Source organism: Xyrauchen texanus, chromosome 36 (assembly GCF_025860055.1).
Source record: "Xyrauchen texanus isolate HMW12.3.18 chromosome 36, RBS_HiC_50CHRs, whole genome shotgun sequence".
Taxonomy (NCBI): Eukaryota; Metazoa; Chordata; class Actinopteri; order Cypriniformes; family Catostomidae; genus Xyrauchen; species Xyrauchen texanus.
In genome coordinates, this window is record NC_068311.1 from 1,871,638 (window position 1) to 1,889,400 (window position 17,763).

General features: G+C 39.9%; 1 protein-coding gene across 1 annotated transcript; it reads right to left on the reverse strand.

Annotated features, from left to right (window-relative positions):
• Positions 1–1,418: 1,418 nt before the first annotated feature.
• On the reverse strand, positions 1,419–17,186 carry LOC127629639 (26S proteasome non-ATPase regulatory subunit 2-like). Its single transcript, XM_052106772.1, has 21 exons — positions 17,020–17,186; positions 15,564–15,620; positions 13,071–13,235; positions 12,844–12,965; positions 12,531–12,755; positions 12,279–12,437; positions 9,727–9,871; positions 9,513–9,573; positions 9,283–9,429; positions 9,082–9,188; positions 8,826–8,953; positions 6,628–6,715; positions 6,350–6,512; positions 6,131–6,232; positions 5,903–6,048; positions 5,740–5,823; positions 5,361–5,529; positions 4,171–4,265; positions 3,819–3,945; positions 2,309–2,427; positions 1,419–1,909 (listed from the first exon to the last, which is right to left on the reverse strand). The coding sequence occupies exons 1-21, from the start codon at positions 17,122–17,124 to the stop codon at positions 1,727–1,729; spliced, it is 2,697 nt and encodes an 898-aa protein (XP_051962732.1). The 5' UTR covers positions 17,125–17,186; the 3' UTR covers positions 1,419–1,726.
• Between the last annotated feature and the right edge of the window lie 577 nt (positions 17,187–17,763).

The following is a 17,763-nucleotide window of genomic DNA, read 5'->3' on the forward strand; positions in this document are numbered from 1 at the left end:
CACACACACACAGTTCTGAAAGCCGGTAAAGTCTCGCGTGCGCTGTTTCTTACCGGAAAGAATTTATCGTTCAGCTTCGGTGTCGGTCCGGTTCTGTACCGGATCAGTGGCGCGCTACCTAACCGAGAGAGAGACAGAAGATGCAGATCCGTATGGACCGGGACGAAACCTTTTCCGGCGGAAACCGGCTTCTCGGGAACTTCCGGATTGGTGACTATAGGGAATCCTGACCACGTGACAGCAGCGGCGGCATGAGATCAGAGCTTGACTTAATTAATATTAATTAGGATTCGTGATTGGAATAAATACGCGTCAACTTGTTAATATTCACGAGAAAAACAATAGTAATATACATTAGCAATACGTTCGCCGCATAATCCAGCGTGAAAGTCGAGGCTTAATTAATATTCATGAGGATTTACCATAGTAGGATTCGTAAACTCCGATTGGTCGAAGATCAGCAATGAATCACAGGGGTGTGGCCTATTCCACCAGCGCCCCTTGGTGACACAGATTATCTCAAAATTCATGTCCAATTTTTCAAACTACATTAAACGAGCCTTTTATTATAAGGAGTAGATTTTATAAACATATTGCAATAATTATATACGAAATCAGCGTTCTACTTGGGTTAGTAAATGATGCTTAGAGAGGCCTGTATGAACCGAACTAGAACAGAGATTGGCTCATGAATATTACCACGGCAAAGGATGTGAATTAACATAACAGTAAATATATTCACTAACATGTAAAATATGAATCACTAGCGTCGTCAAGGATAAAAACTTAAGTTTGTAATTTCAAATGTCCCTTTTCTGGAAAATATTTATTCACATTTAACTGGACCTAATTTACTAAAAACAAGCAAAACAAATTTGTGTAGGTCGGGACAATTCACGGAAACATTATTTTGCGATCTACACAAAATGTAGATTAACTATACCACATTTGAGACACACCAACTGCACAAAATATATATATGCACTAAATTAACCATAGATTTAAATGGCAAAGTACTGGCTTTTGAATATTGATTAGCTTATTAATATTTATTAGCTCAATCCATGAAATATTCACAAGTAATTTAATAAGAATCATAACATGAGTTTGTAAGTTAAAATTGTCTTCCATGCATTTACATTTATTTCCATGCATTTACATTTATTTTATGATACTTTTGATGCCTAAAATGGCAAAAATTGTTGATTTTTCAGGGATGCTGAAGTTGGTGTCCCAGGGGTATATTTTCCAGTTAAATCTTTTAAAGCTTTTTCAAGTATTTAAACTTAAAAGTACAAATTTCAAGTGATTTTAATAAATAAAAAGAGCATTTAAACAAACAAATTAGGCACATTAGCTTAAAGAAAATAAGCCAAAAGGGGAGTATGTGATACTGTAGAGCCACACCTACTGGAAAATAAATAAATAAATAAATATTCACTATATTGACAACAAATCTTTTATTTTTGTATCTCAACCTTTCACAGAACAAGTAACAAAAACAACCAAAAAAGGAGAAAATATTAAGCAGGATGACACAAACTCACACACTCGTTTCATGCTGTAATTACAAAAATGAAGAGAAACGTCACTGTTACTATGTGCTACGTGACTTGCCGTCGGATAGAAAGACAGGGGGGTACATTAGGGGAGGACGAGGCATCTCTAAATATTTTACACGCGTATCACAGGTCCCTGTTAGTGTGCGCTTCTGTCCGCTGTGTGTTTAAGTGTCATAGTTGGGGTTTTTGCGCAGGATGACGAAGCCCTCCAGTATGGGTGTGACGGGGATGTACTCCTCCGTGGCGAGTTCAGCTCGCTCGCCGTGAGCTAACAGCACCGGTGTGGTGTGAGTCTGAAAGCCTGTGATCGCTTTGGGTTTACCGGCCTGTCCGACCACATCCACAGCCTAGACAGAGAGAGAGAGAGAGAGAAATAAAGAGAATTATAATCTCAAATGGGATGGAATACTACTGAATACTGCCTACTATCTTATATAAATGCTAAGCGAAACAGTGTGCATTGTGGTTCAATTCTGCTTGTTTAAGAACACCAGAGGAAATGTAATTCACGGCTGTTTCTATGTCATTTACTCGGGTCATGTTCCCATGTGAAGTATGTCTGGACACATGCATCCTGCTCACCTGCAAACCTAAAGACTGAACTTTATTAGCCTCCCGAGAAGGTCGTTCTTCATCAAATGCGTTTGAATTTGGACGCATTTCTTTGTTGTTGTGTTTGTTTTGTCAGTAGGTCGTTTTTTGAGAAGAAATGTCACACACACACACACACACACAAATACACACACCTGTCCCACACGGACGGACACTGGCAGAGGTCTGAGCTCCTCATCAAATGTGACCAACATGCGAGGCTGCATTGCTGCCACTAAACCGTAGAGAACATAATGAGACTTCCCCAAGATTACTGCAAAGAGAGAGAGACAGAGAGAGCAAATTACAAAGTGCATAACATGACATCATTGAGTATATTGTTCACTATGGCAGTGAGTACGAGTACGTTTTACTGTAAACAATAGCAGTATTTAGCTGATGCAATACATATATATATATATATATATATATATATATATTCGGGTAGATAGCGTTTTATTGGCACTTTTCCGCTGCACGTTACAGTTCCTCGACTCGCTTTACTTTTCTGAGTAAACTGCAGTTTAGTGCCGCCTCAACGTGGATGGGATTATAGGCTGATCGTCATAGTTACGCCGCCTCTACTGCAGTGACATCATCATAAACACAACACAAAACAATAAACAATAACACGAGCGCTAGCTGTTAGCGGCTAGCTCATTGTGCTGCGTGAAGCAGTTGTTGCATGGTGATTTTACACAAGTGTAACAGTTAAATTGGTCTGGTTGTTTTAGAAGCTTCCAGTAGCTGCTCAACTAAATAAAGTGAAGCTTTCAAGCAGAATATAGAGTTAATGTAACAAAACGTACCATCCTCCATCATGGACTCATAACAACGTCCAGAGCACTCTCCATCCCATTGCTCGCCGGTCTAGATAGCGTCCATTTGGTCAAACCACTTCCACTTTAACTTGATGGTTCTGTAGTCACTTTTAAGTGTTTTTTAACCTGTCCCTACACTTTTGGTAGGTCCAGTGTTAGCCGTGTGCGGCCAACAGCTGCTGAGACACTTTCTCAGTTTTGCGTCGATTCGTTCGTCGCTAACGAGAGGACCGCCTGCACCTCGTTTATTGACCACAGCGTGGTTTTGCGCACTGTCATTTCTCTTTACAATTTGAAAGGCGCGTGAACAAATGATACTGCTATCGCTGTTGCTAACTTTAAAACTAGCGGGTTGATGTCACGTGTCGGAAATCCAGTGATGCCGGTAGTGACGTCATGTTTTGTATCAGCTCGGCTCACTTGGAACCTCGACCGAGGTGGTACTAAAAAAGTACCATGTACCAGGAACTATCCACAGTGGAAAACCCCCAAAAAGCGAGCAGAGCCGCGCTGTCCCGTGCAGTGGAAAAGCCCCATATTTGGGTGAATTAAGGCTGTCACGATTATATAATTTGGCTGACAATTGTCAAACAAATAATTAAGATTGTGACGATTAATTGTCTGTTTTACGACTCTCACGATTAATGCGTGTTTGCTTAATAAACCTTAAGTAATTTATTCATATTGAACTATTACATGATTTCCTTTAAGGCATTAAAAACGTATGAATGAAATAATAATAATAAAAAAGAATTCAATTCTGTATATTTGAGTAGATATAACAGTTATAGTTTGATGTGGATCTTCATTAATCCGATCAGAAGTGAAGAAGCAACTTTCTTACTGGTTTTGACATCGAGGAAAGACACAAGAACTGTGAGGAGTCCAGCGACTGCCACCTGACTCATGAGCTGTCGGTCACTGTGATACGGGCAGAGCGTCAGTGTGCCTTTACCTAGATGAGTCAGACCCTGAAAAGCACAAAAACACAATTTATAACAAATACACCGGACACCCAAAGGGAAACACAAAATGAAAACTCGCCAAACCACAAATGTGAGTAAAAACGGCATTGGCAAAAAGTAAACAAACACGCGTCACAATTTAGCGATGCCAACAAATGAAATCAAAGACAAACAAATGCTCTGCTACGCAAATATTAGCTTTAGCAAGGACTCCAGAGTTGTGCAGCCCACCTGTGCGAGTCGGACCATGAACAGGTTGTTTGGGTCTTTGGCGTGATACTGCGCCAGCTGTCGGAGCATAGCCGCCAAACGCGCATTATTAGTGCCTGTGGAAGAAATCGATACAGTAACCATGACAACTGCAGCTCATTCTGACTGGTGGTGACACTGTGTGATGTCATCAGTGTGCAGTTTTTTGTTTTAACTGTAAAATGTTAAAATGTTTAAAGAGCACAGTTATGGTATTTAAACATGCCTGATTTTGTTTTAAAGGTCTCATACAATAGATTTACATGCATCCAAAGTCAAAAAACGTCACCTTTTTTTCCCGTTGTCAAAAACAACACGTTCATTCTAAACTCCTCCTCCTTTCAGAGAGCATACTCTGCTCTGATTGGTCTATTCTAAAGAATTCATTCTAAACTCCTCCTCCTTTCAGAGAGTCTACTCTGCTCTGATTGGTCCGTTCTAAAGCATTCATTCTAAACCGCTCCTTTCAGAGAGTCTACTCTGCTCTGATTGGTCCGTTCTAAAGCATTCATTCTAAACTCCTCCTCCTTTCAGAGAGTCTACTCTGCTCTGATTGGTCCATTCTAAAGAATTCATTCTAAACTCCTCCTTTCAGAGAGTCTACTCTGCTCTGATTGGTCCATTCTAAAGCATTCATTCTAAACTCCTCCTTTCAGAGAGTGTACTCTGCTCTGATTGGTCCGTTCTAAAGCGTTCATTCTAAACTCCTCCTTTCAGAGAGTCTACTCTGCTCTGATTGGTCCATTCTAAAGAATTCATTCTAAACTCCTCCTCCTTTCAGAGAGACTACTCTGCTCTGATTGGTCCATTCTAAAGCATTCATTCTAAACTCCCTGCTTACTGTAGTGTTTGAGGGCGGGTCAAAGCTGTTCGTGAGCAACCAATGAAGACCAGAGGCGTGTTTTTTGTGTAGGTTAGTACAGGAAGTGTCTGGAATTACTAACGACTCGTTTCAGGTGTTCAGAATCGATTCTTTCTTTATGGGAGTCAATAACTCCATTTGTCGTGCACTTTGATTTGTGAAACTTAGCAGACTTTTTTTACATTCACAAACAGCGATATAACACACTACATGAAAGGTAACATTTGAAAAAACATAATAGGTGCTCTTTAAACGCTCACTTCAGCGCCCTCTGGTGGCTGCGAGAGGAATAACACAAGAGGTGACTGACCGCTGCCAACCATGCCCATGGCAAAGATGGAGTTGTGGGACACTTCCGGGTCGGCGTCGTGTGAGAACTTGCTGAGTGTGTCCAGAATGTTCAGCCTCGGGTTCGACACGGAGATCAGAGCGAGTGCTAATGGTACCGCCCTCCGTAACGTGGGCTCACCGTAACGCAACTACAGGGAGAAAAAGAGATGCATTTTTACAAATGCAAGGCACACAGCACGGGATGCTGATAATACAGTGCAATGCAATACAACATAAACAATGCCCATCAGACGCATGCACATAAAAAAATAAATAAAATGCATTTAATTGGTAGCTAGTGAATGATTGCAAAATACAGAAAGCCCTTTCTTGAGTACATTTCAGTCACATGTGCTCACCAGGTGACCAAATGTTCGTAGGGCCATTTCTGAGCCGATCTCGTCACCCATCGCAATGAGAGCAATACCCAACACCGCCACACCCTAAAGGGGGCAGAAGAGAGAAGATGAATCCTCATTCACAAACACACACAACTGGAAAGAAACACACATCAACACACACCTGGTGGGAGCCCATATCTGCTGCTGTCTCCTTCTTGTCTTTGTCCTTTTTGTCTTTCTTGTCTTTATCTTCCTCTTTATCTTTATTATCGTAGTGCTCACTGCAGATGTGCAACAACTGCTGCACCTTCAGAACGTTACCAGAACCTGAAAGAGACACGTTACACGTGTTCGTGTTGAAGGAAGTGCTCTTATATGGTGTGTGTTACTCTGGACGTTTTTGACTCACCTGCGTATCCGCAGATGTCCACCAGCGTGTTGGCGAAACTGCGGAAGGGTTCAGATACGACCTGCAGAGCTGCTAGCGTGGTTTCAATCGCCTCTCCTTTACCTGCATGCACACACCTACGTTATGACTATATAATAGACCAGCTGGACTTTGGGTTTTTAGAATATAAATTGAGTGATCTATTAGTGATTTATGTCAAACTTGAGCTCCCCGTCTTACCGAGGTGGTTCAGTCCGAGTCCGAGCGGCAGCCAGCGAGCGTAAGTGTCTTTAAGTTCCTGTTCACTCTTCTCCATGATGGTCTGCAGGATGGTGGAAGTGACATCACCATTACAGGAACCAACGGCGATCATACCGCATGCCAGCGCAGTGACACCAGCAACCTGCAAACACACACACCACACACACACACACACACACACACAGTTTAATCAAACACAGAAACACGCAGATGCCGCAACTGTATATGGGAGGAATCAGCGGCAAACACACACGTACCTCCATGCTGGATTTTGAATCTCCCATGACAGGAAGTAGCAGAGAGAGAACATCCTCTCTGTTAGAGCCAGCGTACGCAAGACCCAACCTACACACACAGGCAGGGGTCACGGTCGAGTTTAAAGGTAAAACACTCAAAATATTCCAATGACTTTTAGTCTGGGGTAAAACAACTGTGGCACCAGTGCAACAATGGCGTCTGTTGAAGCGTTTGTCTCCTTTGTTTCACTTAACCTGTTGAACGCCCCCTTTTTGAGCACAAAGTATGAAAATGACCTGAACTGAAATGGTTGTATTTGCGGGACCCTTTGGAGTACGGACACAGTTGTGGTCTCTTTTGAAAGAAGACACTTTGGGCTTTATTTCCCAAGTTTCAGAATTAATATTTGTTGTTATTTCTTAAAGTTAGAGAAGCTGAAGTTTATAGTAATGGAAATATTTTGTGCTGAACATGTTTTTATAATCTAAAAAAAAGATAACAAAAGTGCCAAGACAACCCAGAAATTCAATGTTCTCAAAACCACATGTCTAAAGAAGTTACGTTTCAAATTTGAAGACGATCGAATAATAAATTAGGTTCCTGGAAGCTTTTAACTCTGTAAAATCTCTGGAAGTGTTCAGAGTCAAATTAAGCTCCGCCTCTCAAGACGACACTAAATCTGACGGCACTGCTCGACTATTATGAATAAAACTACGCCACATTTTTATAAATAGACTTTGGAGACGGGCTGGTTTTGTTTATGAGACTAATATATCAGATCATAAACAGTTTTACAACATGAATCCTCTCAGATTGCAGTTTGTTGAAGAACGAAGACGAAGGCGAGATCTCATGTAAACAATGGAGAATATATCAATATGTCTCACATTTATCACTTTTATGGACAAAAAGTGCGATTGGATGTTTTTAATGAACGCTTGTCATGGACGATTGACTCAAGTGTGTTGAACTGGATTCATCTGGCGATCGTGTTTTCATAATAAAAGTCCCGTTTTGATGTTGAATGTTTTCATAATAAAAGTCCCATTTTGATGTCGCATGTTTTCATAATAAAAGTCCCGTTTTGAAATCGCATGTGTTCATAATAAAAGTCCCGTTTTGATGTTGCATGTTTTCATAATAAAAGTCCCGTTTTGATGTTGCATGTTTTCATAATAAAAGTCCCATTTTGATGTCGCATGTTTTCATAATAAAAGTCCCGTTTTGAAATCGCATGTGTTCATAATAAAAGTCCCGTTTTGATGTTGCATGTTTTCATAATAAAAGTCCCATTTTGAAATCGCATGTGTTCATAATAAAAGTCCCGTTTTGATATGGCATGTTTTCATAATAAAAGTCCCGTTTTGATATCGCATGTTTTCATAATAAAAGTCCTGTTTTGATATCGCATGTTTTCATAATAAAAGTCCCGTTCTGATATCGCATGTTTTCATAATAAAAGTCCCGTTTTGATATGGCATGTGTTCATAATAAAAGTCCCGTTTTGATATGGCATGTTTTCATAATAAAAGTCCCGTTTTGATATTGCATGTTTTCAAAATAAAAGTCCCGTTTTGATATGGCATGTGTTCATAATAAAAGTCCCGTTTTGATATGGCATGTTTTCATAATAAAAGTCCCGTTTTGATATCGCATGTTTTCATAATAAAAGTCCCGTTTTGATATCGCATGTTTTCATAATAAAAGTCCCGTTTTGATATCGCATGTTTTCATAATAAAAGTCCCGTTTTGATATCGCATGTTTTCATTTGTACTCCTGACACAAATAACTAAATCGCTGTTTATGGAGGATTGCTATCGTGAAACAGAGCTCAGATATCAATGTTGAACCCTTAGACCTTTGACAAGATGTATCATTTGTTAACATTAATTACATTTCTAGACAGTAAATGATATATTAAATGTAAGCAGAGTGACGTCACCACCACGTGCGGGTGATTGCGTATCAAGAGGTTTAATTGATTTGGAGTAACAGTGTGCCAACTTTGTTGTGCGTTTACATGATATGCATACACAAATAATTTAATATAAATATTGATACATGGATCTAAAGTTTCAATACAGTATCATAAGCGATATAAGATTGCATCGGCACAGCCCTAATTATAATTACAGCTGAACTGAAGCACAAAAACATCATTCAATACAGAAAAGCCTGGAAATCACAATTTCAATGACAATGTTGTTTTTGAATTACCCAAAAATGGATCCGATCCTCATGATGTTGCTGTTATGCAAGACATAATCTGAGAGAAGCGCCAGCGCGGGGTCACACTCGTTACGAACGCCAGAGTTCACGATACCACACGCCAACAGCGCCCCCGACTGGAGAGACACAAACATTATCAGTCATGTGAAAAACATTTAGCCATTAATAGGATTCTTCAGGTGTGTGTGTGTGTGTGTGTGTGTCGAGAGGGTTTAATAATGTATTCAAATAGTAAAGTGTGTACTTTGATATAGTCTTCAGATGAATAAAGATATTTATCGATCTGTGTCAAACCGCCATCCACGTCCCACAGCAGAATCATTCCTAGAGACGCTGCGGCACTCAGCATGCCTACGACACACACACATAAAAACACATCGATCAGGATTTGTGAATTGAAGAGTTTGTCTATTGTTTATATGCTCAGAGATGGTGCTATTCACACCGTGGTCCTTGTTCTTGTAGAGCCACTTGTTTCCGTCCTCTGTCAGCAGTTTGTCCTGGCCGAACGCGGCATTAACAAAACCGTTCACAAACGAGGAGGCCAGATTCATGCGAGCCGAGTCCACCTGAGAGCTGCTGCCGCCAAACCCTGAAAGAGAAACAGAGGGGCAATAAAACACGTGCCAAAGACGTGCCATGATATCCTAAACGAGACGTGAATGAAGCTCTTACTGTTGTTCTCCAGGTGAGTTTTATAAATGTCATCTGGCACTTTTGGCTCCATGATATCAAGCTACAGAGGAAAGAACAGAAATTCAAGATGATCAAATATGTAAAAGCTACTTCATTATTTTTTGATGCTTGTTTTTATTTCTTGGGGTGTACTCCAGTGGAGATAATGGGAGAAGTGTACTTGATAACGCAAGGCATATACATGTGTGTTTACCTCTCTAGCGAGGGCTAAGAAGTTGCTGTTGAGCTGAACGTTGGACATTATCTCTGTCAGATCTTCGTTATCCTCCACGTCTTCATTAAGCTCCAGGAACATGCCGTGTCGACCCAACATGAATGCCATCTGCTTCTGAATGATACTGCAAACACACACGGACATGGTACCATCAGTGGCCGAATAGTTTGGGATATATGGTCAATTAAAGCGATGAACGGGTGCACGCAGGTGCACGTTGGGGCTGCTGTGCCAGGGGAATGTCACTCCAATTTTGTTTAAGCATTTTTTAGCACTTAAATGTTGTTAAGAGTGTATCACAGTGTAAAACATGTCATTTCCAATTGCCAGTAGGTGGCGCTATGACTATAGCTGAATATTGGCATATAGAAGTGTTCAGGCCGGGACTCTTATCAAACATGTGAAGTTTGGAGCAGATTGGACATTGTATGTTTGAGTTACAACAACTTCCTGTTTCATGTGAAACATCGAATTTGTCAGACCGCCACGGCCGCGCCGTTCAAAGGAAACTCAAAAGCTTCACAATTTAGCATCGCTAAACTAATCTTTAGATTAGTCTGACTGAATATGATGTTGATCTGATGAAATCTCTCGGAGGAGTTTAAGTACGAGGCCTGAAAATGGCAAAAACTGAGCGAAAATCACAACGGCTGACTTCCTGTTGGGTTTAGGATATGGTTCTAAGAGACTTTTATGTACATGGTGACATGTTACATATGCCTAACAATTTTCTTACGTGTAGGTGTACCGTGGCGTGAGGGCTGCTTCGTTGAAATTTTGTAGGTGGCGCTATTGAGTCATTTTGCCACAATTAATTCTAAAACCAGTATCAGATGGAAATATTCCCCAATTTTGAGATGTGTGCAAAGTTTCATGATCTTTCGAGCATGTTTAGGCCTAAAAAATGTGACTTGTTTCATATCTAACTCTGTCAGGCCGCCACCGACACACCCTTCAACGAAAACTCAAAGCTTCGTCATTTAACATCACTAAGGCCTTTAGATCAAGACTGACTAAATATAATGTTGATCTGATTTTGTAGGTATTGGCATGTTACACATGTGTACCAATTTTCGTATGTGTAGGTGAAACGTAGCGTAAAGGGCACATCGTTGAATGTTTGTAGGTGGCGCTATTGAGCCATTTTGCCACACCTAATTCTCAAACCCATATCAGATGTACATTTTCGGCACTTCTGATGCATGTGAAAAGTCTGATGAGATTTCGAGTATGTTTAGGCCCTCAAAAATGCAATTCATTTGGAGAAAAAAATAATAAACTCCTAGAAGTACAAAAGGGTCCTCACACCATCGGTGCTCGGGCCCTATCGAGTAAAGCATGGCGCTAGCAAAGCCAAGACAACGGGATCAATTCCCAGAGAACACACAAACTAATAGAATGTAAACCCTGAATGCTTTGGATAAAAGCATCTGCCAAATGCATGAAGTAAATGTAATATATGTTAGAGGTAAGTAGTTTAGCCATACAGGTTTTTCATAGGTTGATTCAATTCTGATGTGTGTCAATAAATATATCTGTTTTACCGATTAATCAGCTGATTATGAAAGGACAGACACTTCGCTCTGTTACAACGGTCTATTTTGAAGTATTTACCAAATTAAGCTTTCTTTAACCTATATAATCACCAGATGAAGGGTTTTGCCAATAACCGATAGTTCCAAAAAGCAACTATCGGCACCGATTAATCGGTTAAACCGATATGTCGGTCGATCTCTTAAAGACAAAATTAGTTGCAGATAGTTTTTGTTTTCTTCTTCTATTTCTCTGTGTCTGGCACATTCAGATTTTCAAAGGTTGATTTAATTATGATTTCTTTCTATAAATAACTAGTGGTCGACCTATATATCGGTTTTACCGATTAATCGGTGCCATTAGTTGCTTTTTGGAACTATCGGATATCAGCAAAAAATCTCCACAGATAGTGTTCGACAACTAGAGATAGACCGATAGTGGATTTCGCAGATACCGATATCTAAGGTGGTGGAAAAGGCCGATAACCGATTAATCGGCTGATTTTTTAAACGTTTTCATCAATTTATAGAATGTTAAAACATTTTCTTAAGACTTCCCATATTATGACGGGCACAGACACAGTGGCTACAAGAGTCTGATATGAATAAAATCCCAAATGTAGCTTATTTTTCAATCAAAATCCTACTAATAACCAGAAAAAAATTACGATTTGGTGTGGGACCTTTAACTATAAACAAACCTCAAAACACACGGGAACTCTTATTTTGAAAAGACAGACACTTGGCTCGGTTACAATGATCTATTTTTAAGTATTTACCAAATTAAGCTTTCTTTAACCTATATAATCACCAGATGAAGGGATTTGCCAATAACCGATAGTTCCAAAAAGCAACTATCGGCACCGATTAATCGGTTAAACCGATATGTCGGTCGATCTCTTACAGACATTAATCGGTTATCTGCTTTTCCACCAGCTTAATTAATGTTATCGGCAAAAATCCACCATTTTTTTTATATTGCTTATGTGTGTATCATACATGTCCTTGCAGGACGTAAAGATGTTCTCCACCAGCTCCACATCGTTGAGCATCAAAGCGAGTCGGAGGGCTTCTGGGTAGCGGTTAAACTTGCGGAAGATGTTTAGGGCACATTTCAGCAGAGCCGAGTTCTCTGGCTCGGGAACGTAACTCACACAACTACAGAGAGAGAGAGAGAGAGTAGATCAGATCAGCAGGAAACTCAAAGACGTCTGTTCAGAGGGATTGTGGGTAAGTGTGTGTGTCTCTTACCTGGTCAGGTACAGGCAGACTTTAGCGTAGGCGTTTTCATCGATGTACGTTTCCAGCATGTCAAGTCTCTCAATCTCCATCAGCAGGTCACATGCCTCGTGCTCGGCATTATGGGCCATGTTGTACGGAACAATCTCTTTAACGAGCTTCAGGAGAACTTCCTTTTGAGTTTTATCACCCTCCTCGATCTCCTGCCATTCCTTAGCGACCTCTCCTGCCAGATGTCTGAAAACGCACACGTACACACATCACCGATAGGTTGGTTTTAGCCTGAGATAGCATGTGTGTCTATTTTATTGTGATAGTTGTGTACCTGACGTATTCGTGGCCCCACGACGCGAGCTCTTCCTGCGAGCCCAACAAACGATATTTCAAACACTCTCGCTCGGTGCTCATCGTCATGGCAAGAACCGACACCACGTCGCCGCAGAAGTGCTGTGACATACAGAGTACACAAACATGTCCTCGTTGCTTTTTGGGATTAACATATAAATGATTCAACACTTATATCTGACATAACGAGTGCAGACAGACACACACCTTGTTCTCTCCTGGTGCCATGTTCTGATAGATCTCTTTGAGTTTGGCATAATGAGATCGGAGGAACTTGAGCGGTTTGGGCACTGAGGTCATGGAGGTTGTGGACGAGCGTATCTGACGACGCAATTCTTCCAGAGCCGGCCGGTAAAGAGACGTGTCCTTCTCCTGAGAGACAGGTGGAATAAAAACAAGTGTGACAGCGGCCTGATATCTGACATTTCATAAGTAGCCAAAGCATTTAAAAATGATCCATAAAACTGCCACTGATGTCAACAAGAAACAGCATTTACAACTCATTCATCTTCTGTAATGCAAGACATTGTTGGTTGATATTATTTTTCTCTGGCCATGTGGTGTTGATGACATCATCAGAAAAGACAAGCGGTTTTAGAGATGGTTATTACATGTTGACGTCAATAAAACCACAGGTCAATAAAAATGGTTTGGCGTGAAGCTTTAGTGTATAAAATCGGCAGGACGATGTCCACCACCTTTAACCTTCTCTGCTGAGAAAAAACTATCGGAAACGATCTGCATTTATTTTTGCCGATAACCGATCATGCCTAAAAGCAACTATCGGGGTCTGGGTATCTCAGCGAGTATTGACGCTGACTAGGGTTGTGCCGATGGACGATATCATCGTCCATCGTGATGGCTGACCAACATCACGATGTAGAGCCACCATCGTGATGCCACGCCCCCTTTTGCGAGTCTTGCTAGTGTGACTCACTAATCCTAGTCTCTTCTATAGTTAACCTAAAAACTTTAAATACTGTAGTATATGCCAGAGACGTGACGTGTTAGTCTGTGAAAATACCGTGTCAGGCAGGCTACACAAATATTGATCTTGACATTAGCTTAGCTTGTCTTTTTTTACATGTCTTACACTGTACATTTAGATTAAAATATTTTATGTTGTAGGCTACAAGAAAATAGCCTTTATTAATGAATTATTAGTAGTTGTAGTGTCTCAGAAAATCTTGCTCATTGTCACATAGCTCTTGTATACACTGAAGCGGCAGTTTAAGATAAACCCAGACCAGCGAACGTCAAATCACTTTTGTCTGGTTAATACTTTTATAGAACAATTTCCTTGACCATAAATCCATAATGTCAAATCAAATGAAAGAAACAAGGTGAATATGAATAACACACATTTATTAAAACATAGAAGAACAACAAATAAAGAACAAGAAAACGGGAACAACACTCAGACCGAAACTCGGCATTAACATTTCACTTATAATTAGCAGCACAATTAACTTCAGCACAGGCTACAAAATAAATGATGTTATTGAAATATTGTAAAGTGGTCATCTGAACTACACAAATGAACGTTTACAAAATAATATGCAAAATCGAATAGCTCCGCAACGGATGGCGAAAAATGCGTAAAGAAGTCTAATATCTTTCACCATAGACCATGTTTAAATTTCCATGTTTCTGGCCAGAAATACCAACATATTCACTTTATCTGGTTTTAATAAGCTGCGGATTGGAGTAACTACACTACCCGCTGTGCTGAAGACCTAATCTTGCAATGAACGGAAACATTTTGTCGTCCTCTTCCCCATCAATGGCCATTTCCTGCAGGTAGTCATTTCTGCCTCAACCTTTTGCTCCTCAGTGAGTGTGGCTGTGGCTGCTCTCTTCGCAAGAAGGCTGCCCAAAGACTGACTTTTTTTCTTAGGCTAATATATTAAAAAGCCTGGATGAGTAGGCTACTAATTAGTTGGGCTAGTAAAATAACGAAATTATAGTTTTTCAGTAGAAAAAAAAATATCTATGTAAAGAGATATATTAAAATAAAAAGGTGCTTAAAAGTGCACAACTCTTCTTAAGTGGAAGAAATATTTTTCCCCCTTACGTGCAACCTATTGGAAAGCGCGGTTGAGTCAGTTGGGATAGTAAAATAACGAAATTATAGTTTTTAAGTGGAAAATAGTATTTATGTAAAGAGATATATTAAAATAAAAAGTGCACAACTCTTCTTAAGTGAAAGCTAAAAAAAAAAAAAAGCTTCACGTGTCGTGCAACCTACTGATAAAGCGCCGACGAGTCATTAGTTGGGTTAGTAAAATAACGAAATTATAATTTGTCATATAATTTTTGAAAATTATATGACAAATTATAATCGTGGAGAGTAGCGTGAGCCTCCACATGCTGCGAGTCTCCGCGGTGTCATGCACAACGAGTCACATGATAAGATGTGCGGATTGACGTCTCAGACACGGAGGCGACTGAGACTCGTCCTCCACCACCCGGATTGAGGCAAGTAACCGCGCCACCACAAGTACCAACCAAGTAGCGGGAATTGGGCGTTCCAAAAAAACTATCGGCACAGATCAATCGGTAAAACCAATATATTGGGCTACCTCTAGTAAAGAGGTTCCATTTTTATTTCATTTTGTCTTAAAAACACATGAAACAAACATTTCTGAGTAAGAGTTTACATGCAAATAAATAAGCAAGCAAGCAACACCCCCAACTCACACCGAGTCTTTCCACGAGCATCTCCAGCTCTTCCTGTAGCTGTTTGTCTTCTTCTGACTGCAAAAACACACACAAAATATGTTTTACACACTGAACAATCATTTAATATCACAGACACGTTTACTGACCGCCTCATATTCTGTAATGCTAATTAGAATAATAACTAATAACTATAATCTGCTAAATGACTAAATGTTAAATAATTAGACTTATTAACACAAGCATTTATCCTAAAAGAAAACTACAAATTACAGAATTAAACAAATAATAATTGTAATTAGTTTACCTATGATAGGTCCCCAAAGGGAGTCTTTTTGCCATACTTGGAAGTGAGCTAATTAAACATGAATAATCATGTTTACTACCTAAATGTGGACTTCTATTGGTCTGCTCACCATTCACTTGCATTATATGGACCTACAGAGCTGAGATATGTTTCTAAAAATCTACATTTGTGTTCTGGTGACGAAAGAAAGTCATGCACATCTGGGATGGCATGAGGGTGAGTAAATGATGAGAGAATTCTCATTTTTGGGTGAACTGTCCCTTTAACAACACTGAAACATTTCCGAATCTTCAGAGAGTAACTGACCAAGTCACGTGACTTTAGCAACCAAAGAGTCACACTGTTTAAAATATCCCAAACATGCAAGAATAACATTAAAATGTAAATTATTTATAAAATGACAGACGGCAATATTTCTGAGATTAGACTGGTTTTTAAGGCGGGGCAAAGAGGCAATTTGCATACACATTTTTGATATCGTCGACACCGATACCAATACTTCTATTAATTTAATACAATTATAAATGGTTAAAATGGGACATTTAAAATAATATTTTTTGTCATAATTCAAGTCGTTATTTTTTTTAGCAAAAACTGAAAATTATTAGACTTTTGTTTTGTTTACACTTACAAAAATTAACCATAGATTCACTACAGTAACTATAGTTTAACCATTTATTCACCACACAATTAACCATGGTTACTACTACAATTTTATTATATAAACAATGGTTCAGGCCCCCCCAAAAAACATGTATAAACACGTTTATTACCTAAATGGGGACTTCTACTGGTTTATGTATACACATATCAGGGTTTAGTGAGGATTTATTCATCTAGACATCGAATCAGATCAATAATATCACGTCTGAGATCACTGAAGGACATCTATTTATCTATACGTAGATTCGCTGAATCAATAAACATGTTTATAACACATTTATAGAATATTAATAGCATATTTATGCCTGAAGTACCTGCAGTGATATTTACTAAAGCTATTGTTAATCTTAATGTCTTTTAAAGAGTTTTGTGATCATTCGGGTTGATAATAAATGATAAATAATGAATAATTATGCTGGTTTTGAAAGATTGTGAGTGTTTGGCCTGCAGGGTGACTCAGGCGGATTCAAACGCTGTCTGTAAAGTGTGTGTTTTTCTCTCTTTTACCAGCTCCTGCTCCTCTTTCTTCTCCTTCTCTTTGCTCGCCGGTTGTTTGTCCTTCTCCTCCTTGATTTCGGTCTGCTTTTTCTGTTTTTTCGCGGTTTCCTCCATGATTTTACTGCGGCTGTTTCTTCGGACAAGAGTCTTCTCTGCTGATGCGGGTTCTTCTTCTTCTGTGGCTGTTGTGTAAGAGACAGCGCCGCTCTACTGACACCTGTCGATCACACTGAGTACTGCAGCTCACTACTGACACCTGTCGACCACACTGAGTACTGCAGCTCACTACTGACACCTGTCGATCATACTGAGTACTGCAGTTCACTACTGACACCTGTCGATCAAACTGAGTACTGCAGCTCACTACTGACACCTGTCCACCACACTGAGTACTGCAGCTCACTACTGGCACCTGTCGACCACACTGAGTACTGCAGCTCACTACTGGCACCTGTCGACCACACTGAGTACTGCAGCTCACTACTGACACTGACCGATCCCAGTGCCATTAAAGCATAAATCATGAATTCTATGATATTAATCAAATCAGATCTTTATCTTACATTTACATTTACATTTCTGCATTTGGCAGATGCTTTTATCCAAAGCGACTTACAGAGCACTTATTACAGGGACAATCCCCCCTGGAGCAACCTGGAGTTAAGTGTCTTGCTCAAGGGCCCAACAGTGGCATCTTGGTGGTGCTGGGGCTTGAACCCCGATCTTATCTTATCAGGTCTCACTTTATTGTCA

Coding starts and splice junctions, on each gene's coding strand:
- LOC127629639 (XM_052106772.1), bottom strand. CDS start 17,124: ATGGAGGAAACCGCGAAAAAACAGAAAAAGCAGACCGAAATCAAGGAG. Junction 9,430..9,512: donor AACTCACCTGGAGAACAACA/GTAAGAGCTTCA, acceptor TTTCTCTTTCAG/GGTTTGGCGGCAGCAGCTCT. Junction 8,954..9,081: donor CATCTGAAGACTATATCAAA/GTACACACTTTA, acceptor GTGTCTCTCCAG/TCGGGGGCGCTGTTGGCGTG.